General features: G+C 38.7%; 1 protein-coding gene across 1 annotated transcript in view; it reads right to left on the reverse strand.

Moving 5' to 3' along the window:
* Positions 1-23746, reverse strand: part of cubn (cubilin (intrinsic factor-cobalamin receptor)) — an 84422-nt gene that overhangs the window by 56274 nt on the left and 4402 nt on the right. The window contains exons 3-21 of the mRNA XM_087845859.1: positions 23341-23436; positions 23101-23139; positions 22897-22998; positions 22182-22285; positions 21296-21422; positions 21037-21205; positions 18692-18823; positions 16928-17023; positions 16521-16645; positions 14488-14680; positions 13959-14077; positions 13520-13754; positions 12044-12225; positions 11609-11771; positions 8575-8765; positions 4788-4944; positions 4313-4488; positions 2373-2538; positions 1554-1779 (exon numbers count right to left, since the gene is read on the reverse strand). Of these exons, the coding sequence (XP_087701985.1) occupies positions 1554-1779; positions 2373-2538; positions 4313-4488; positions 4788-4944; positions 8575-8765; positions 11609-11771; positions 12044-12225; positions 13520-13754; positions 13959-14077; positions 14488-14680; positions 16521-16645; positions 16928-17023; positions 18692-18823; positions 21037-21205; positions 21296-21422; positions 22182-22285; positions 22897-22998; positions 23101-23139; positions 23341-23436 (2798 nt within the window). The remainder of the gene's footprint in view (positions 1-1553; positions 1780-2372; positions 2539-4312; positions 4489-4787; positions 4945-8574; positions 8766-11608; positions 11772-12043; positions 12226-13519; positions 13755-13958; positions 14078-14487; positions 14681-16520; positions 16646-16927; positions 17024-18691; positions 18824-21036; positions 21206-21295; positions 21423-22181; positions 22286-22896; positions 22999-23100; positions 23140-23340; positions 23437-23746) is intronic.

Below are 23746 nucleotides of genomic sequence, written 5' to 3' on the forward strand. Positions count from 1 at the left end.
CATGTAGACAAATTTATACATGTACCTTGTACCAGCATGTACAAAACAATCCAAACCTTTACAAACCTAATTGCTTTGTAACTTAAATGTAGTTTGCATCATTCTACAAATCAGAATGAGAAGGATAAAAAAAGCCTCTTTTAAAGCTGTAAAGTAAAAATACCAAAACAAAACAGCATTGTTATAGTAGCTGGATAATCAACACATCCATAACAATGCATGGAGTGACAAATCATACAAAGCATCCTTTGAAATTAAAGTTCATAACAAATTATTATTCTTCTGGAAGAAGACATCCTCATTTTGATTTTTGTGGCATTGTGTTACTGAAAACACGAGGCCTTTACTGAAAAAGAAAGAAATATATATTCATCAAAAATCTTCTTTTACTTTCCTTTTATACAAAGATTTCCTTGAGTTCTCCTCCTTCTCTTCTACAAAGGGTAATTGGTTGAGAACAAAATGATTTAAGGGTCGAATTGTCACAGTCCTGGGTTGGTGACCCAGTGGTTTACCTTTTTCTGTGTTTTTGTCATTTTGTATTATTATTTATGTTTTGGTCCTCCGTGTTAGTCTAGAGTTATTCTATTGGTGGTTCAATTTAGATTTGTTTATTGGATTTCCCCCATGTCTTTGCCCTCTGTGTCTCCCTCGCTGTGTCTGTGTTTGTGCTTATGCGTGTACGTGTGCCTCGTTTTCTCTCCTTGTGTTTATCTGTTTCCCCAGCCCATCACGTCTGCCCTCTTTCTCTCTCCCTCATGGTCCCTCGCTCCCTCTAGTCTGCCACTCCTCCACTCCTGCTTCCTGTTTTAATGTGAAAGTCATGTGCCCGTGTTCGGTGTGTCTAGTTAATTTGTGTCAGCTATGTTTCCCTGTGTGTCTCTCTGTGTGTTCAGTTTATCATTTAACAGTATAGTTTTGTATCGTTTTGCCATTCAGCAATAAAGCTGTGTTCCTTTGAGTTTGAGTCCTTTCCTGCCTGACATGCATTTAGAATAACACTGAAGCACTAAAGGTTGAGATTGTTTTGGGAAGTAATTTTCCCACCAAGCCTCTCAGTATTTTATATACATTTTTTTTTCATTATACTCAGTCTGACTGTCCCACCATGCAACTTTCCCAGACTTTTGTTGCTAAAATGATTTTTTACCCCAAAAAAACTTTTTATTTACATTTCACATAGCATTCCAACTTATTTTACCCCTTTTTGTGGCTTTTTATTTGTCTCTATGTAAAACAAAGAATGAATCAGGCTTACTTCTTTAAATTAACTGTGAAGCTAACAGTTTAGCTTAGTTGGGATGACTTCCAAGACCAGTACCAACTTTTGCGAGTTCTCAAATTTGTTATTGCTGAATGTTCTTGACAAGATGACCTTTTAACATTTTTAATAATTTTATTCCTCTTCTGTATAAATATGCAACTGTATGAATCATACAATCGTCATCATTATCATTATAAAATCAACATGCACACTTGTGTACAAATGTTGATGCAAAGTGGTTGTTGAGTGCATATATGTGCAGTTGTGTGCGCAAGGTGTCCATGCGTACCTTCCAATCATGTTTCCGGTTTGCACTGTGCCGTTGTCGTACACCTCCAGATAATCAAAGTTACAATTAGCATGGTACTCTAAGTTGAATGACTCAAATGTCAGCCGAATCAGGTGGCCTGGGCTAACATTGATGTACCAGGTACAATTGGCACCATGGGGGTAGCTGCTGGGATGACCAGGGCTCGTAATGGTGCCAGAAGGACTGGTCAAGGTGTCACCACAGCCTGGAATATGGAAAAAACAAATTAGAAATCAACAGACTTTTGAGCTTGAGCTTTCAAAGCTTAAAGACAGGTCTGAAACGATTGGGACTTAATGTCATGCTGTGCCTTCTTTAAAGTTTTAAAGGTTTCTGATATTTAGTAACAGCTAGCAGACTGTATTTACACACATATGCTGCACAAGTCAGTTTATCAGTTATCTTAAATGGGTTAACAGCAGTTTCAAATACACACTCGGTTATAATAAATTCATGAGCTTACATTACAATTAATAAAATCTTATCTTATTTACAGTGAATGAACTTGATTACAAAATTTGCACATTTCTGTCAGTATCTGTGTTTACTCACAGTCAATTCTTGTGGGGTTTTTTTCAAAAAGGAAAGAAATATCATCCACACAAACAAACAACATACATTTTTTAAGCAAAAAACAAACAATACATTTTAAGAAAGATCAATTTAAAAGCTGAGAAAAAACAAATCCTATAGAAGCCAAGAGATAAAAACTTAGCAAATTGCCATCATATCTGGTGATCTGCAAAATATTTGTCACTTATAAGAGTACTCAATGAGAAACATTGATACTTCTCTCACCCTCTATGGCAGAGTCATAGGCTGCTTCAAAGCCGTGGTTGCTAACAGAAGAGTCAGTGGTGAATTTGATGTACATAGATCGCTGAGTAGACTGAAGCCTGGGGGGAATCTGAGCACCACAAAATGTCCCCAGCAGAGGAGAGCTTGACGTGGCTCCATCCCTGACCTAGAAACAGCAAGATCAGCAGGGACGTCAGAAAAGACAAACACAAAGACTGGGAGAGACAAACCCCAATGAAACAGTGGAACATGAGTCTGATCATTCGGATGAAGAGAAAGGTTGTGTGAATGTGAGATGGGTTATTTTGGTATGTTGTTATGCTTTAGCCGCGAGTGTTTTGTTTAAGTTGTGAGTATGTAAAGTCATTTTGAATTAGTTTGTATTTATTTTGCTTTTGAGAGAATGCTTTTTGTAACTTTATTTTTGTTTATGAACTCTGTTATTTTATGGGAAGTATGCATGGTCTAGTGTGATTTGTATTGTGTATATGTGGAGAAATAAATGAGCTCCGGCCTGAGCAAGATGCTAACTTCAGTGTCCTCTCTATTAATCCACAGTTTGCTCATATTTGGCTACGCAGTGCTCTCTAGCCTGTGTGCCGCTTGCTGCCGGTCCAGATTCTCCTAGGTTTGGTGCCGGTAACAACAAATGTCACACATATCTGTAGTAAAAAGTCAGAAAAACTACTGTAACTTCCAATCAAGAGTCAGTCAAGCATGTGCTCATATAACTGATCCACTGCCACGAGTTCAAGTATGAATAACGCACAAGCACTGTTACATTTATAGGTGAAATATAAAAGCATTAACCGCATCAGTGCCAACAGAGAGAACTACTCACATATATCCAAAAAAACAAAACAAAAAAACCCCACAAAACATAAAATTATTTAAAACAATTTATGGTACTGAGCTTTACAGATGTGATGAGATTTTGTTAGTGATAGCTGTAACCAGATGTGAATTTTTAACATTTAAGTTAAATACAGCTGTTTACATGAGAAAGGAAATTAAGGTAAGATGGTGTAATGGAGTAGGCAGTCTCAGCAGACCACAAAGTAAAGATGTATGGAGTTAGATGTGGTAACTCACTAATCCTTAACCCATATCTGAAATCATTTAAACAAAAAAAACCCACCTACACCTGGAGAATGGAGAACGACACCCCACATGGGCCCCCAGAGGAATGGCCCACTCCCAGCTTAGGTCTTCACCCTTCCACTACCTTCCCCAATGTGCTGCCCCTCCACCCACTTAAACATGTCCCTCACACTAAACCAAGTGAGGTGTGAATTCAGGAGGCAACAGGTCCTGATGTAATGTGGGAACCTGAAGGACAAGCTCCAGTACACAGGTGGATCGTCATCTCACCATCTCACCATCTCACCATCTCACCATCTCACCATGTTACCATGACACAAGAACTGATGTGAAAATCGTCATGCAACACCCACAACAAAAGTGACGCGGTGAGCATAGAAACAGCCTAAGATGTCATCCCTATTAAGCCTAGATTATGTTACATTCCAGGTATTTAACAGTTAATCATTAATCACACCTTCATATCCATAAATCAGAATTTGAACCAGGATTTCCTCGTAATTATTGCAATTATTGAAATGTTCATCTGTTTATATTTTTGTTTTGTGAACGAATGAAAATGTTTCTTGTGGTTTCCTCTGGATATGTTTTATTTGATGTAAAATAATATCAGTAATGTTACTCATCTATCACTTTTTAACATTTTCATTCCTTAATGTTTTTATCACAGTGAAATAATATAAATAACCATAATAATAAAAAAGAAGAAGAACAATAGGAAGATAAAGAAGAAGACAAATAATGAGGCTATTATTCTATTATATTTGAGATTGTTGTGTGTCGTACTCAGAGTACTGTTAAAATATCTAACTGTGAGAACTAATATAAAATTAATTTACCTCAACATAATCATATCGACAGGAGCCTCCCTCAACGTCAAATGACAGGAAGTCAAGGGTGACCACGTAACCCTCTGGCTGGTTAATCACCCATTCACAGACCTTACTATGGGGATATGCATTGGGGTGGTAGGGAGAGTGAAACTGCCCACTCCCAGATAAAGTACCTCCACAAGCTGGAGAGAGGGAGAGGTAATGTTTAGTCAGTGGCAAGTGGAGTTAACGTTGGAATGTAAATATACATAATTACACACACAAATATTTGATTGAGCAAGTCTGCATAAAATTTATGCTTTTAAAAAAACTTCAAAAAAATGATTTTCATGTCACTGTAAAATATTTTCTGTTATAGGCAAGGTATTATCCCAGCAGCTTTAATTCTAACTGCCAACTAAGAGAAATGTAAGTGAATATTCTTAACAGAAATAGCATAAAATGTCATCAAATATAAAACATATCACACTACAAATCTCACCAACAGTATAGACAGCCCTAAATCCAGCTCGACTGACTGAGCTGTCAGACTTGAAGCGAATCCACAGGACGTTTGAGGATGAGAGAACAGGAGCTGGCGGGGTGTTTCCACAGTACTTCCCTATTAGAGGATCAGTCTCTGTTCTCCCATCACGGACCTGGAAAAAAAGGAGGTGGAACAAGAGGACAGAAGCTGGACTGTTAATCTGATAACAACTCTCTGGCGAGCAATGATGTCTAAAGTGTTGTGAGAGAGTATTTACCCCACCCTGATTTCTTATCTGTTACGTATTTTTCACATTTACATGTTTCAGCAAGAAGTGCAGTCAAGCTTTTGCAGTAACTGGTAATTGCTGTGGAGGAATTCTGGCCTACTCTTCTTTTAAATTGACTTTGATTAACCACATCTTTTGGAAAACTGAGTTCTATTTCATTTGCCACACCTCGACCTGATTACTACACACACAAATACAAGAGACGTTATGATTGAGCAAGTTACTTCTTTCAAATCAGACATTATAAGAGCTAAACGAATTGGTGGATATTTGGTCTGTTCAGATGAGGCTGTATCAACTCCAGACGGACAGTCTCATCAAGCATCTGATTAAGATCTTCATGTAAAAGTCCTCTTCACACACTAAGGTTAATTATGGAGTTCCACAGGGTTCAGTGCTAGGACCAATTAGGGCTGGGCGATATGGCCTAAAATCCACGTCGCTGTATAATTTGAAGCACGTGCGGTAACGATATATATTGCGATATATTATTTTCTTCTGTATAACGTATTTTCCACACTATAAGGCACACTTAAAATCCTTTAATTTTCTCAAAAATCGACAGTGTGCCTTATGTATGAATTCTGGTTGTGCTTACTGACCTCGAACCAATTTTGGCGTGCAGAAATCTGTTAAAAATGTTTTAGTACAACTTTGGTAAGCCGCACTGCTTGATGGATTGTCAGAGCATTACGGCTGCCATAGTGAGGAGCTTCGCGGCGTAATCTGGGTCCAAAACTCCGTCCGCTTCAGGTCCCAAAGTCAAACGAACACTAAGAGTTAAAAACGGTCTAAATTCTTTAATCTTTAATAAAATCATCAGCGTTGCTGCTTTATTGGGTGTAACAATTAAGTTTAACATCCATGAAAACAGAATTTATTAAATTTAACGGAGTTAGAAGTTAGCAGGAAGTTAGCTCGCTAGTTTCCACCTAAACATTTCATACCATGTTCTGACAGAGATTTTTGAAACTAATTAAAACGTACAGCTCTGTTATCACTTCCAACATAAATGAAGGGTTACTGAAGTTGGACTACCTGGTATATAATGTTGTGCTACGTGATTGCTAGCGACACAGCTATGTTAGCATAACATTAGCACAGTGACGCTGGAGGATGAAGCCAACTTTTTTTCCACTCGATAAAAGTTAACGTGAGGGATTCTGGTGGTCAGGGACAAATGCAATCGCATAGCAGGATGCTATACACGGGCCAAACTTCAGTCAGGAGAACAACTGAGATCATTCATCCACAATACGAGGTTAGTTATTAATATACTGCAACAACATGGGAATAGAGCAGCTGCGAGAGAATTCAACATTAATGAATCAATGTTACGGAAGTGGAGGAAGCGCAGTTTTTGGCTTTCCCATATTTCAAAAGTGCTTCATCTCTTTGCTATGACTGTCGCCCGCCATAATTTGCAGATGATAATGGTTGTAGCCACTGTGATGCTTTTGACCAAAACAGGCGCAGCTTGATGACATCATCAACATGCGCTATCGCGGTAGAGCGGTATAGTCAAAATCTCTATTGTTGGCCAAATTTATATCGTTTCTATCGTATATCGTTTATATCGCCCACCCCTAGGACCAATTCTGTTTACATTATACATGCTTCCCTAGGCAGTATCATCAGAAGGCATAGCGTACATTTCCACTGCTATGCAGATGACACCCAACTCCATCTATCCATGAAGCCAGATAACACACAACTGCAAGAAAGTCTCAAAGACATAAAGACATGGATGGCCTCTAACTTTCTGCTTCTAAACTAAGACCAAACTGGGGATATTGTACTTGGCCTTGAAAATTTTACAAAGATTCTTACTCTGGACAGCATCCAGTAACACTGTGAGGAACCTTGGAGTGATTTTTGACCAGGACATGTCCTTCAATGCACATATTAAACAAATATGTAGGACTGCTTTCCTTTCATTTGTGCAATATATCTAAAATTAGAAATATCCTGTCTCAGAGTGACGCTGAAAAACTAGTTCATGCATTTATTACTTCCAGGCTGGACTACTGCCATTCCTTATTATCAGGAAGTCCTAAAAACTCCCTGAAAAGCCTTCAGTTAATCCAAAATGCTGCAGCAAGAGTCCTGACAGGGACTAGAAAGAGAGAGCATATTTCTCCTGTTTTGGCTTCCCTTCATTGGCTTCCTGTTAAATCCAGAATTGAATTCAAAATCCTGCTCCTCACATACAAGGTCTTAAATAATCAGGCCCCATCTTATCTTAATGACCTTGTAGTACCATATTAGAGCACTTCGCTCTCGCTCTGCAGGCCTACTTGTTGCTCCTAGAGTATTTAAAAGTAGAATGGGAGGGAGAGCCTTCAGTTTTCAGGCCCCTCTTCTGTGGAACCAGCTTCCAGTTTGGATTCGGGAGACAGACACTATCTCTACTTTCAAGATTAGACTTAAAACTTTCCTTTTTGCTAAAGCATATAGTTAGGGCTGGACCAGGTGACCCTGAATCCTTCCTTAGTTATGCTGCAATAGACGTAGGCTGCCGGGGGATTCCCATGACTTGCACTGGGTGTTTCCTCTTCACTCACTATGTATTAATGGACCTCTCTGCAGTGAATCATAGTTGTTATTAATCTCTGGCTCTCTTGCACAGCATGTCTTTTATCCTGTCTTCTTTCTTTCACCCCAACCGGTAGCGGCAGATGGCCCCGCTCCTCCCTGAGCCTGGTTCTGCCAGAGGTTTCTTCCTGTTAAAAGGGAGTTTTTCTGGGGGGTTTTCAATTTTTTATCTTCATACAGGTGATCAAGGTGTTTTGTTTGTTTTTCTGTTTTTTCCTCCCCCCTTTCTCACCATCTCTTCTCCCCTCTATTTTTCTTTCTCTCCCTCTCTTTCTTTCATTCTTTCTCCCTGTCCTATCCCCCCAGTCATGTCTGTCCCGTCTGTAACAACCGAAAATCAAATCAAATAAATACATAATTATAATAAAGGTCAATCAAATGGACCAATATGGCAAGACCATGATAATCCACTTGGTAAAGTAAATCCGCTTGGCATCTTTCTCGGCCTTCAGACAACAATTCTGAGGGTTAAAGATCCAAACAGGACAGGAAACACAAAAAAGGGGAGTTTTTCCTTCCCACTGTCGCCAAAGTGCTTTCTCATAGGGGGTCCTCTGATTGTTGGGTTTTTCTCTGTATGTATTATTGAACGGTGTACCTTACAATATAAAGCGCCTTGAGGCGACTGTTGTTGTGATTTGGCGCTGTATAAATAAAACTGAATTGAACTGAATTGAAGTAAATAATTTGAAGTTCATATGGACCAGTACAGAGTCCATGTATGTGCAGATTTACTTGTAAATAAAATTCGGATTATTAGTAAGCTCCCAGGCTGATTGTGGCTATCAATCATTTTCTCAAAATGGTGTCTAAAAAAATCACTGCATTTGTTAAGTATGGTGAGATTTCTTTCCACATATCAAATTCTGAAAAAAGGAGGGACAAAATATTTGTCTGGGAGACATAAATAGGTCTTACCTCCACGTAGTCAAAAGCACAGCCACTGTGACTCTCAAGATCCATGTCAGTGAAGTTGAGGGCCACCTGCCCACCTTCTGGCAACCTGATCAAATAGATACACTGGCGGTTGTGGTTATAGTTGTTGGGCCAGTTGGGGGAAATAATGACGCCCTCACTGTCAGTGAATGTTCCACCACAACCAGGGTCGCCTAAGAAAAAACATGCACAAAGAGTTAGAAGCACAACACAATTCACAAAGCAGGATATTGACACTGCTAGGAATAATCAAACCAAGCATCAAACCAGGATTGCATTGCACAGATAATACTGTTAATAAATATGATAATGATAATAATGACAACTGACAATTACAGCATTTATCCAAACTCTGTACAAATTGTAGGCACACAAAAACGCAAAAACATTGAATATATTTTTTAGGATATACAAAACATAAAGTGTTAGGAAAATCACCCTTATTGTTTTTTTCTCAAACAAGTCCAGATCACATAAAAGATGGCATCCTTAACTATACGCAAGTGCAATATGAAACTAACGGGGCCAAAAGCCCCACGGGAATAATGCGTCTCAAATCCCCTAAAAAGTACAACTGTAAGGATGTTTCAAATTTTAGTTGTAACTTTTAGAGCTCTGCACGGTGAAGCTCCCCAGTATATCTCTGACCTGTTGAAACCTCATGCTTCATCCTGAGCACTTAGGTGTTCAGGTCAGAGGCTACTGGGGGTCCCACGTACTGGGTTTAAAACACGTGGGGATCGGGCTTTTCAGGCACTGGCACCTAGGCTGTGGAACTCTCTGCTGTTGTCTTTACGCTGTCTAGACTCTACTGACTCCTTTAAAAAGCAGCTGAAGACATTTTTATACAAACTGGCTTTTAATTCATTTTAACTTGTATGTCTGATCTTATTGTAAAGCACTTTGTGATTTTTATCTGTGAAATGTGCTATATAAATAAATTTTACTTTTATTTACTTACTTTCTCAGTCCAGAACTGTTCCCTCTACACTAAAATATTTCATTTCATTTTAAGTTCCATTATTTTTCCACTTAGCTACAACTTAGCTTAACATGAAACAAATAATTTTGACCAAATATAATAAAAAAAATGGATCAGAACTACAGCATGAAGGACACGAGATGGCAGCAGGAGAGCATACATCCCAACTTCACCTACTTCCAAGGTGCATGGAGAGGATGAAAGAATTCACAATGCAGGAACTCTAGCAACACTTAAGGGAAGATGAACAACTTTAATAATTGACCAACGCGTTTCGGCTTGTGGCCTTCATGACCCTGATGAAGGCCACAAGCCGAAACGCGTTGGTCAATTATTAAAGTTGTTCATCTTCCCTTACATATATACTTACATATCTATATTATTGCTAATATATATTGTAATATATCTATATAATGGCTAAAGCACTTCTGGATGGACGCAAACTGCATTTCGTTGCCCTGTACCTGTGCAATGACAATAAAGTTGAATTCTATTCTAATTCTATTCTTAAGTGTTGCTGGAGTTCCTGCACAGCAGGAGAGCATACGACAGTCAATTATGCTATACTACTGTATCAGAAGTGATACAATTACTAACAGGTAAGTTGCAGTTGGTTATTTTTTGGGGAAAAAAGAAAACAGGGGATTTGCTAATTTCACGGACATGGACTGCTAAATAATGGCACTGATCATGCACGGATAGGGTCCAGAGTTCAATGTTGTCTTCCCTCTATTCCTCTGTTCTCACAGTCCTTCAGCCATTTCACTTTGAAGCGCATTGCACAGCATGTAAAACTACTGTCACATTATATAGCAAAGAAACAGACACCAAATTATTTTGCAGCTGGTTTTACAGAGCAAATCTACAAACATTTTTATCACATCTTCATCTGGCCTTGCAAAGAAATCTCACTCTTCAAGAATGCACTCTTAAATCTCTGTGATGCAGCAGTAACTGAAGCCCAAAACATTAAACATGCTGTCTTTCTGCACAACAATTTGGCAGCAAATCTGGCCTTACAGTAAGTGCTAAAAATGGTTGCAAGCAATACGTAAAAGGTACATATTTACAGTTTCTTCAAGATCTTAGGGATAAACATCAGGCTACAATTTACTGTTTCTCTGTTTACAAAAGCTAAATGAAAAGCGTTTAATACAAACAACAATCTGTCTTACAGTCACGGTCAAAATTACCGGCACCTCTGGAATTTTTCCAGAAAATGCACCATTTCTCCCAGAGAATTGTTAAAATTACAAATGCTTTGGTATGCACGTGATTATTTCCTTTATGTGTAGTGGATCAACACAAAAAAAGAAGAAAAAGCCAAATTTGACAGCGTTTCACGCAAAACTCCAAAACTGACATTTGATTGCACGCCCTTTGGAAAAGATAACTGCAATCAATCACTTTCTATAACCATCAACAAGCTGGTTACGCCTCTCAGCTGGAATTTCCGACCACTCTTCTTTTGCAAACTGCTCAAGGTTTCTGAGATTTGAAGGGCGCCTTCTCCCAACAACGATTTTGAGATCTCTCCATTAGTGTTCAATCATATTTAGATCCAGACTCATTACTGGCCACTTTAGAACTCCTCACATCTTTATCTTCTACCATTTCTGGGTGCTTTTAGAGGCGTATTTGGGGTCATTGTCCAGCTGGAAGACCCGTGACCTCTGACGCAGACCCAGCTTTCTGACACTGGGCCCTACATTGTGCCCCAAAATGTTTTGGTAGTCTTCAGATTTCATTATGCCTTGCACAAAGCCAAGGCTTTTTTGGAGTTTTTAGAATTTTTGGAGTTTTGCATAAAACACTGTCAAATTTGGCTTTTTTTCTATGTATTTTTGTGTTGATCCACTACACATAAAGGAAATAAAAATGTGTATAACAAAACATTTGTAATTGTAACAATCTTGGAACAATATTGTAACAAAGAAATGGTGCATTTTCTGGAAAAATTCCAGTGGTGCCGATAATTTTGGCCATGACTGCATACACTTAACCAAGCAAAACTCAGTATGACTGGTTTCTTACTTGGTGATGTCGTGTATGTAATGTGGAAACCTCGGTCAGAGACAGAGAAGTCAGAGTGGAAGTGAATCCATGCTGCTGGGCCAGTGGTCTGTATGGGGGGTGGAGATGCAGTACTACAGTACTTTCCTAACACTGGATCTTCAGATAGAAGGCCATCCCGAATCTATAGCATTTGGTGACACAAAACAATAGAGGAAAAACTGTAAGGATGAAAAACATAGTAGTAGTTTCAGCCAATGCACTTACCTGCTAAAATAGCAAACTGTAGCAAACAGGAGTAAGACAGAATAATTTCATTGTTTTCATTTCAGCAGCATGGCTGCATTTAACCCCGCTTTACAGAGTACATAGGTAAGTGGGGCTGTCCCCGCAAACATCGACAAACAACACAAAAACATGCGTTCAAAGTGAAATGGGTAATGTGCCATTTCTTACCTCTAGAAAGTCAAAGTTGCAGTTAGGATGATGTTCAAGACTTAGAGTCCCGAATGCAAAAGTAATGAGAAGGCCGGGGTCCACTGTTACTGTCCAGTAGCAGTCCCGACTAGGTGGGTAGTTTCCAGGATAACCAGGTGAATTAATGTTGCCATAGGGGGCAGTTAGTTCCTCTCCACACACTGAGATTAGAAACGGATTTAAATAAATCAACATTATTCATACAACTGTTGTTTTCTATTAACTTAACAGGAAAACATTGTTCACTTGCACACAATGTGCATATGAGTCATAAAATGTAAGAATGATCCAATAAATAAAACACAAGCTCCCATGCCTAACTCAGTAATAGAAACCAAGATCTCTCAAATTTATAAATGAGACATTACTAACTGTAACGGACCAGATTTATTAACCCTCTGTGTCATATCAAACACCTCACTGGGGCTACGTCCACACGTACCGGGTATTTTTGAAAACGCAGATTTTTCTATGCGTTTGCACCTTTCGTCCACACGTAAACGGCGTTTTCGGTCACTGAAAACGGAGATTTTTAAAAACTCTGGCCAGGGAGGATATTTTCTAAAACTCCGTTTTTGCATTTACGTGTGGACAGAAAAACGGAGAAAACGCAGCGTCAAAGGTGTGCGCCTTTTTTGACGTCACACTGTGCGCCACGTTATTGTTTCGGTGAAATGAATTTCTACAATACTGTTACTGTTAATTGTCTCTGCAGTGTTTAAATGCTTACATATACACACAGTTACTGTCCCTCCACACATACGACTCGGTTCTGCTTCTATGCCCCAGCTTTGTTTACTATTTCCCACTGAGGCTTCTAGACTTCTGATTGGCCAACATTTCTACAGGTTAGGAATGTAGCGCCACCTGCTGCTTTGGCATGTTCCTAGCAGCGTTTTCCTTCATTTCTGCCTTTACGTGTGGACGGGATTATTTTTTAAAACGAAAACGGAAAATCTCCGGTTTCAAAAATACCCGTGTACGTGTGGACGTAGCCTGGGTCTTAAAAAGTTACAGCCAGGTGTGGTGTGGTGTGTGTGTTCATTTATTTGAAATGATAAGGACTGCAAGAAGAGGGGTGATGTAATGTAAATATGACACATACATACATTTTTCATCATATGGGCATTCAGTTATAATATGGATGTCATTTTAAAAGACAGCACTGTAAATGTAAATGCTGTGCTCAGCTTTTTGGTTATCAACTACTAATTAAAAGTGTAACAAAAACACTCACAAACAACTTTGCTCATTTATGACCCACAAATTTGCCATTAGCCATTACTGAAATGAGCTGGCTGCGTCTTTGTTATTTATTTATTTAAATATATAAATTCGTTTTTTTCATTTGTTGGCACATTTAATTGCAATTGCAACCTCATGACAATTTTTTTTCCTGCTTCAAGCTTCAAAATATTTCAAATTTCAAGACCAAAACACTTGAACTGTACTGACCTGGGTCCTGAGACTGCCAAGCAACTGTGAAGCCACCGGCACTGACAGAGTGGTCAGAGCGAAACCAAAAGTACAGAGAATTATGGGAGCTGAAGAGCTCTGCAGGGCTATTTTGGCCACAGTATTTTCCGATCATGTAAGCTGAAGCACTCTCCCCGTCGTGAATCTGAAGGAAGTCAAAGTTGCAGTTGGCACTGTTCTCCAGATCAAAGAATGGAAAGGTAATGCGCAGGATCTAGAAGAAAAGACAGAAAATAAATGACTAATTAGTAAACATTAGTAAGGGCCAAAGATGTGTAAGCATTTAACACATTTCACAGCCATATTTACTACCACCTCACAAACCCAAATCATGAAAATACGAAATAAAACAGAACAAAACAAACAAAAAAACTTTTTTTTTGTCTAGGATTTCAATTTGAGAGGAACAGGAACACACCTTGTTTGCATCAGTGTGGATCACCCATGCACAGCTGACCTCGTGATCATATTCATCGTGACCTGGGGTGTTAGGATAACTGAAGGAACCAGCAGGGCCAGTCAGGTACCCTCCACATACTGCAACACACATTCACACTGGTTTTTAACCTTTATATCGTCCTTGTGAGAGAAGCTAGCTTGCATGCTGCTGAAGTTTGAAATCATCTTTACTGGTTTGCAATTATGTTTCTTAAGCTTTAACCACACACCATTTTAAAGGACAAGTCATGTTAACGTAGTTTGAAGCGTAAAGCTACGATTTATCTGTGTAATAATAAAAAACAAAATAATCCACTGTAGTTCTATTTCTGTAATATAAAGTGATTATTGAGTCACTCGGCCACAGACAGATGATGAATAAATGTATTTCTGCACTTTGCAGCTTATTTTCTATGCTCCCGACGTTTTCCTCTCCGTGTCACATTCACTCTCCTCTCCTCATCTGTTTTCAGTTTATCCACACCCTCTCAGCCCATCCTTCCCATTACCTTGCTGAGGAGTCTGACAGAACGCGCCAGTCCATTGGGTGGTGCAAGTACACGTGAAACCATTAACGCCATCGGTACACGTTCCTCCATTCTGACAGGGATTGCTTGAGCATTCATTGATATTCTGGTCACAGTTCACGCCTTCCCAGCCAGAGTTGCAGTTGCAGATGTAGCCAGGATTTGAGGTGATGTCCTGTGGTAGCATAGGTTTTATGTTTGCAAATGGATTTGTCTTTGTTTTCATATCAAGGATTTATTAGGCATTCAAAGATTCATTCAGTAAATATAAAAACACATTTCAAATAAATATGACACATCAAAAAAATTAAAAAAATCTCTCGTGGTACATTTTATTTCACTATAGAGCTAGAGGAGCCTGACATCTGAAGGCTCTGGCTCACATTCTACTTTTAAAAACTCTAGGAACCAAAAATACAGTGCACCTGGAAAACATTCACACATTTTGTCATGTCACAGCCTTATTCCAAAATCAATTCAATTTATTTATTGTTATATAATATTTATTCTTTTTATATGTTTAAAACTGTTTTCCAGGCTAAACAAAGATTTTCTAAATAAGTGCAACACCTTCTCCTCTCCAGATTATGGGTTGTCTGTTTTAAGGCGCATGTTTGTGAGTAATACTAGACAGTCGAGCATCTCTCACTTGTTGCCTCCTTTTTCAGAGAAGCCACAGTATCCAGAGAGGACGTAATGCTATTAAGAAAATAATCAACCTCTGTGCGATTAAAGTTTAGGCAGCTGCTCTGCACTGTGGTGGCATGTGGTCCTGAACAAGATCACTGCCTTAAACTTAGTGACATTCTCAGAAAGACAATTTATTCTGCAGTGCTGTATAGTCTATTATTATACAAATAAATCCTGATCAAAAACAGAACCTGGTCTGACAAAAGAGGGTTTTCAGTTTCTATACCATATGTCAATATCCAGAGTGTGATGAGGACAATGAATGGGATCATTTATGTTTTGAAAGAAGCCAACTGGGTATAATAAAATGCAGTGTTGAGTCATTTTCAACATCTCCATGGATGATAAATCACCCAGAATAGTTATTTCACTTTTTAAATTTTCCAGTGAGAAAGATTCTCTTCTGCATGTGCTTTGAGGATTCAGACTCAAGGTCATGATTCATTCATTTATTTATTTATTTAAATCCTGTCCTGTCTGGCAGCTTCTGCAATCAGAATTATGATATGAATGCACTGTTGTGCCAAACATATTTTGCTTTTCCAAGACACATCTCGGCTATATCAGCACGCCCATCCCGGCAGGAGAAGAAGCGAGGCCATAGATCGGGCACTCACGCCAAGGGGGTGGGAGTCCCAGAGAACCCCGCTAGAGCCCAGCCACCCTGGTGCAAGCTGAGATCAGGGTCTCAGGGCCCCAGCCACCCTGCACGGCAAGGCAGCCAAAGAGGGCACAGACCCCCAGACCCCAGAAGAGTCATGTTCCCCAGTCGGGAGACCGAACCCACCACCACAAGCAGCCCAGGCACACCCCAGTCACCCACCGCCACCAACTGAGGCAGAGACCCAGATACTCCAAAAAGGCAACCGCAGTTCTCCAGCCTCCAGGGAGCCAACAGACCCCAGTAGTCCCAGAGATCGCCTGATGATTCATTTGAACTAACATATTAATCCTGCTGTAACTCGGTCTGGGCAAAGCAGAGTGAATATGTTAATCATTTATGAAACAATTTACTAACAGGAACTTAGAAGTGAGAAACTTACTGTTAAATAGTTCACATTTAGTTGATTTACTGTTAGGTGTAGTTGAGGGCATTATTACAATATTCTTTTATTATGAAATGTTCTACTTAATTTGTTTTTGCTGATTTTTGGTTTGTTTTTGAGGGTCTGGGAGCAAACAGTCTCTATGGAGATGGGGGGTTTGGGGATGACAGGAGGAGTGAAGCTACAGGGAGTCATATCAGACTCCACAGAAGTGTTGTTTACAGACACAATTCTTTTCCTAATTTTTACTCCAGTACACATGCGCATGCACACACTCACCACACACTGCCCATTGACACAGGGGTTGTTTGTCTGACAGATGTTGCTGGTTTGGGTGCAACCAGTTGGTCCATATCCATTGCCTATGTAGCCTGGTGGGCAGGTACAGACTGGGAGACTTGATCCTGGTGGATGCAAGAGATTTGAATAGAAAGGGGTTTGATCAGACTTGGTGACCACTGATGATGTTTGGGGAATCAGATGAGCAGATGCATACATAACTCTTAGTTGAGCAAAATTTCAGGAAGAAGTACAGAAAGAAGAAATAAATAGTACTTATTTCATTCTTTCAGTAGTAAGTAGGTATTATTTGCTCATGCTTCATTCTTATTTGGTCGACATATAAAGCAATAAACCCATGCTTCTTTTTTCTTGTCTTTTGTTTATTCTTTGTTCATTTTTCTTACCAGGGCTGGAGCTGCAGGTGGCTAATGGGTAACAGCCTCCATTGTTAGTATCACAGATGTTAGACTGTGTGCATGCTTTCCCATCTCCTTCATAGCCTGCAAAAACAGAGGAGTTATCTGTGAGTTATCAGTGCAAATGACACTTTGTGCTCTCAGACGGTGGCTTTCACATCTGATGAGCCACAGTCAGTCACCCAGCTATTTGACTAAGTAACAAAAATATTTCTATTTTTAACAGACAAGAGTTACAAAGAGTTTTTACAGGCAGATACTCAACATGCAGTAATAAGCAATTTTTCACAGCTATAATATTTACATTTTAAAGAATTAGAGTTTAAATTAGTGATGGGATTTCTGGCTCTTTTTAGAGAACCGGCTCTTTCGGCTCCAAATCGGCTCTTCAGGTTGTTTTGTTGCTTTAATTAATTTATTATTAACAACAATATAAAATTATGCACAAAAGGAATTACTAATGTAAAAAAAAAAAAACCCTGTGGTTTTATTTTTATGTTTATATATAAAAATATACAGTGGCCCCTGCACGTACAAACTCCAAAACGCATTTCTAGCGTTAACTGAACTACCAAAGCAGAGCTACTAGATCACTTAAATTACACAATTGAAAGCATGTGTGTATTGTTTGTGTATTTATACACAAGCACTCATATATATTCAAATAATTTTTTAAAAAAAAGTTCATTTACCTGTTACTACCACACACCAAATCTGGTCGTTGCTACTTCCTGGCTTGTGTAGCCACTTGGTAACAAAGCTCAACACTGCCCCCTAGCATCCTGGAGCACTTCTGTTGTGTTTTGTACGCGTTTTGGAGTTTTTAAGTGTTTTGGAGTTTGTACATGCTTTGTCTCTAGCGGCCACCGTAAATATACTTTTATTTATTCACTCCACATAAAATGTAATAAGTAAATCATATAATACAAAAACCAACTATTTACATTTCAACCTTTAACTATTTAAATTTTCAGCTTTTTCCTTTTAAACAAATTTAAAGTGAAACAACACAAAACACTGCAAACCACAACACAATTAAATATAAATTAAAATATGAAAACAAAAAGAAGATGCACATCCTCTGTCATATGGACCTGCATGAATAAACTTTCTGAATCCTTTATCATCTGCAACTGAAAATAGTTGTGGATGATTACTATACCTTTCTAATGTGACGTTGTTGTCCCTGGCTCTCTTTCTCTGTCTCTCCCTCCACTCTGTTCTTGTGCTACTGCGAGTGTAACTACTGCCCCTTCCCCCTCTTCCCAGCGCAAAGCACAAGGCTCGGGTGCAGATTAAAGCAGAAAAAAGTGCGAGAGAGAGAGAAAGCAAAAAAACCAAAACCCACGGCTGCCAATAAGGAGCCTGCTGGCGTTGTTCACTTCAAAGAGTCGGCTCTAAGAGCCATTTCCTTCGTGACCAACACATCACTAGTTTAAATATCCAGAGTTCCATTGCACTTTGTATTAAAAATGAAACTAAATTAGTTTTTTTCTACACCACGTATCTTGTAAATGTTTCTTTTACAGCTACAGTATTGTGTACTTTGTACTATGGCATGTTATGTAGTATCTTGGACCAGGTGCTGTCAGGCTATGTGGTGATTCAAAATGTTTTACTGAAAAGCGCAGCTTTTTACTTGGGTTAAGTACACCAGCAATTTCAGGGATTAAGTGGAGCCAAGCCGTAGAAGCTATAGGTAATCTTCCTGCACATATGCATGACATTCAGTATTGTTCTCTGCTGAGTTACCTGGAGGACAGGGACCGCAGTGAAAAGAGCCCATAGTGTTCAAGCACTGAACCATTGGAGTAGTGGAGCAGCCGCCATTATTGGTCAAACATTCATCCACATCCTGACAGCTATAACCATTTCCTTGCCAGCCTAAGACATGTCAGACAAAATGAGAGGAAAAATCTTAAATCTATTTATATGCACAAATCTCAACAACTCATTAGCAAACTGGGATAGCACAAGATGCAAAATGCTATTTAACTTTTAAATTTTAAAACAAATCTTGGAACATCATTTCTAATTACTCGTAAAAATCTCATAAAAAATACATTTTACTGATAATAGCACATAATAAACATATTAAATGTTTAACTGAGACATTTTACTACTTCATGGAAAATATTAACTAAGTCTGAATTTAATGGCACATAACTCATAAAAGTTGGGATGTCATATGACTGTGTACAGGCAGAGTTTCTCAGAAGTAAAGATGGGCAGAGGCACACCAATCTGCCAAAAAAAAAACCCCAAAACTGTGTCTATGAATTGTGGAAATTTTTCAGATTGCTCTTGAACTGAAATTTGTGAAGATTTTGAACATCTCATCGTCTACATTACATGTTATCATCAAAATATTTCTGGAAAAATCTCTTTGTGCAAGGGACAGAGCTAAAAAGGTTCTTCAGGGAATCAAGTTTTACTGCATTAAAAACAGGCAGGAATCACTGTATGAGATCGGGAACACTTTCAGAAACAAATGTCTGTGAACACAGTTTGCTGTGCCATCCAGAGATGGCGTTACTGTAATCCGATTACTAGTAAAGTAAGGGATTACTATTGCAAAAACGGTAATTAGATTACCGTTACTTTCACGTAGGAACGCTGCGTTACTAAAACCGTGATTTTTTTGCAGAATGTCTCATGACAGTGACGTAAGCGAGTGCGACGTTCGTGACAACAGCTGTGTGCAGATCAACAATGGATCATATATCGAGTGCAGAGAGAGTATGAGCGTGCAGCGTTTAAAGCGTGGAAGTACTGACCTTACTTTGAGTTTGATTCCATAAAAAGTGACAAAAACATTAGTGTCCGTTGTGCGTGGGAAGAAAACTTCTTTTTACAGCGAAAAAAACCCCTAAACTTCCAAGCAAGCTATGACGTAATGGGAAATTCACAGAGAAACTCGCGGATTCTTCCACTGACCGCTGCACACCTGCACCAGGGTAAACCTCCGCCTAACTTACTCCTGCTTTACAGGTGAAAATAGAGCAACAGGACCGCTAGTCTTTGACTTTATTTATTTTCTGCTGTGTTTTACTTGCATCTATTTGAAAGACTGAGTGTAAACACACAAAATATTTTATTTTATGTGCTGGAATGTGCAGAAAATAGGTTTAAATATTAAACAAATTTCTTCCAGTCAGAGAATGTTGCATATAATTAAATTTTTGCTTGATGCATAAAGTTAAACGATTAAAACTAATAAAACAAGTTTTAAAAAAGGACTTTTCCATTTGATTACATTTTGTATGATGGATTATGCAGAAAAAGTAGAATTGGGCTGAAAGATCGATTGTTTTATCATCTATTCAGGTTGTAAATCGTGTTTTTAAAAAGTAACTAAGTAACTAAGTAATTAATTACTTTTGAAAATAAGTAATCAGTAAAGTAACGGGATTACTTTTTGGGGGGAAGTAACTGATTACTTTTTTCAAGTAACTTGACCAACACTGGTGCCATCCATAAATGCAGGTTAAAGCTCTGTTATGCAAAAAAAGAAATCCTGTAATGCAGTCGTCTTCTCTGAGTCAAAGCTCATTTGACTTAAGTAAAGACGAAAACTGTTCTGTTGTGCTAAATCAAACAACACATCAAACAAACAAAAAATCCAACAAAGAAGATCTAGGCCTCTTGACAGGTAGAATCACAAACCAGAGAACAGTCCAGTATCTGCTGTTCCCATTTTCCATTAGTTTATGAACTGTTGTTAAAATACGGTGGAATGCTGCACAGTGGTAAAAATGTTTCAACTTTTTGATACGTGTTGCTGCCATCAAATTACATATTTTTGCATGAAATAGTAAAATGTCTTCATTCTATCCATTCATCCATTTCTGATATAGGATTGTAATAACCTGACAAGTGTTAACTGTAAATAAACCATAGTAAGTGACAACAACAAAAAAACATCAAATGGCTTAATTAGTGCTTAACACTTGTGTGGTATAAAGCCATCACTGCAAAGAATAGTATTAAAAGCTAAAGCTCTGAACAAAGAGTTACACTAATTGTTTTAGCATCAATTGTCTGTCCTGTCTCCAAATGCTAATTTAGAACTGGCTTGTTATGTTATTAAGCACTACCAGAGGGACAGGCTCCACAATAGAAGGATCCCTGGGTGTTGTAGCAAGGAACAGCTGGGTTGGTTGAACAAGGCTTGTTGGGAAGGTTACATTCATCAACATCAGCCACACACGCTGGGTTCCCAGCTGGAGCTTCCCACCCACTCTCACAAATGCACTGGTATTTAGGCTGTTAATTAGCAAAAGTCAGTGAGAACACTTAACAACAACAGATTGATAGATAGATAGATAGATAGATACAGGGTAGGCGAGTAGTTACCTGTCCAGCTATGACTCGATCTGCATCAATGCATAAGCCATGTACACACAAGTCACTGCCTGCGTTCCTGCAGTCATCATAACGCATCATACAGAGAGTCCCATGCCATTCTGGAGGACAGCTGCAACTGCATACAAAGAGGAGCATGATCATATGGGATATGTGTTCTCCTGACTGGGCATCAGGCTAAAACCTGAATGGTCAGATTCCATAAAACTGATCAGAAATGCTTACAGTGCAAAAGCATGACAACCCAAAATGCACTGAAAAAGCAATCCAAGACCTTTTCAAGGGAAATGGCCAAGTGAGTCACTTGATCTCTACCCAGTACAGCATGCTGTTAAGTTATTGAAGACAAGCATGACTGAAGGTGGCTGCTGTAAAGGCCTGGCAGAGCATCAGAAACAACTTTTGTTGATGTTCATGGGTTCTAGACTTTAGTCTCTGGATTTTCATTCAAGTGTTAAAAAAAAACATAATTATTTCATTTCAAATTCACTGTCAAGGTGTACAGAAGTAGAATTACCAAAACGTTCTTTGTCCACTGTTTGTAAAGCTATCTGTGTGTTACAAGATAAGGACACACTATGCTGGACCTCTGCTGTCTAATCTTACATATACACAATACTAATACCAAGTGGGTATCATGAGTGCATCTGGCATCCATACTTTACACTGCTTGATAAATAAACATTACTTTGTTTTCTTATTGAATCCTAATGGCATCAAGGTTTTCTTAAAAAAATGGAAATCCTTCAGGATGTGGAGGAGAAAGTCTTATGGATCAAAAGATAGATAAGAAAAGAAGACACAAGGAGACATAAGCCAGCATAATGTAAAGCACTCATAGAATATGTAAGTAAAAAGAGGAAGGCATAAGACTTACGTGAATGATCCAGCAGTGTTGACACAGGTTGCCCCATTCTGACAGCTTTGTGACGTTCCTGAATAGACCTGACATTCATTTACATCTGTTGCACAGTTAGGACCCTAACACACACACACAGACACACAAACACACACACACACACACACACAGAGAGAGAGAGAGAGAGAGAGAGGGAGCAAGAGAAAACATGGGTTTATCAAAATATAATGCAGGAAAACAAGGACCCAACGAAAAGGAACACAGTAAAGTCTCATAGTATCGTTGCCCTGTACCTGTGACATGTGCAATGACAATAAAGTTGAATTCTATTCTAATTCTAAAACAGTACTGGGATTAGTGTTTGAGGTTTCTGGGTATTATTTTATTTAGTAATATCACACCCACGTATTAATCCATCCATTCTCTTCTGCACATCCATATCAGGGTTGCAGACAGACAGCCATTCACCCTTCACATTCACACCTAAGAGCAATTTAGAATAATCACTTAACCTAACCCCACTTACTGCATGTCATTGGAGCGTGCAGGCACGCAGACACAGGGAGAACATGCAAACTTTACACAGAAAGGTCCATCCACACGGTGGACTCAAACCGGGGACTTTTTTTGCTGCGAGGCAACAGTCCTAACCACGACTTTGGTAAATGTCTACAATCCATACATAACAACCTGTAAAAGTTATGAAGAATATGAAGAACAATACTGAACTCACCCCCCAGTTGCCGGGACACATACAGTGATATGAGTTTAATAAGTTGAGACATGTTCCTCCATTCTGACAGGGATTACTGCTGCAAGACACCCTCTGCACTGTCTGCAAGGGGAAACAAGGGAAGACATGATATCTAAGGTATGGTAAACAGATTAAGCCATGACCATCAACTTCAATAGAAGTTCTTGACTTTTTCTGACTCACCTCTTCAAGTGTGACCACTTTATTCTCAAGTGTTGAAACCTGAAAAGAAAGAAAAGAGGCAGTGTACATATGTTTGATGACAATGGCTGCATTTTTATTATAAGCACTTTACTGAATCAAAATTATTGATGGAACAATAAAAGGAATGAAGTGAACATAAGTAACACAAACAGTAGTAAATAAATTAATGGCAATATTAAAAATGATTTTATTTACCACCAGGAACTATCTTTGTCCTACCTTGGTATCAAGCTGGTTTAACTTGTTGGTGATATCAGGAGGGACGGCTCCTCCGTGAGATTTAATGTCGTCAATGTCATCTTTGTTGGTTTTAATCTGCATTTAGAAAGTCCATAACAGACGGTTCAGTGTTAAAAAGCTTTAAAGAAGGGATCTAAAACATGATTTGATTCTTTTTAGTCATATTTCATTTGTGATTAAATTTACAGTGGGGCAAAAAAGTATTTAGTCAGCCACCGATTGTGCAAGTTCCCCCACTTAAAATGATGACAGAGGTCAGTAATTTGCACCAGAGGTACACTTCAACTGTGAGAGACAGAATGTGAAAAAAAAATCCATGAATTCACATGGTAGGATTTGTAAAGAATTTATTCGTAAATCAGGGTGGAAAATAAGTATTTGGTCA

Source organism: Neolamprologus brichardi, chromosome 9, assembly GCF_056152115.1.
Source record: "Neolamprologus brichardi isolate AB-2024 chromosome 9, ASM5615211v1, whole genome shotgun sequence".
In the NCBI taxonomy this organism is placed as follows: domain Eukaryota; kingdom Metazoa; phylum Chordata; class Actinopteri; order Cichliformes; family Cichlidae; genus Neolamprologus; species Neolamprologus brichardi.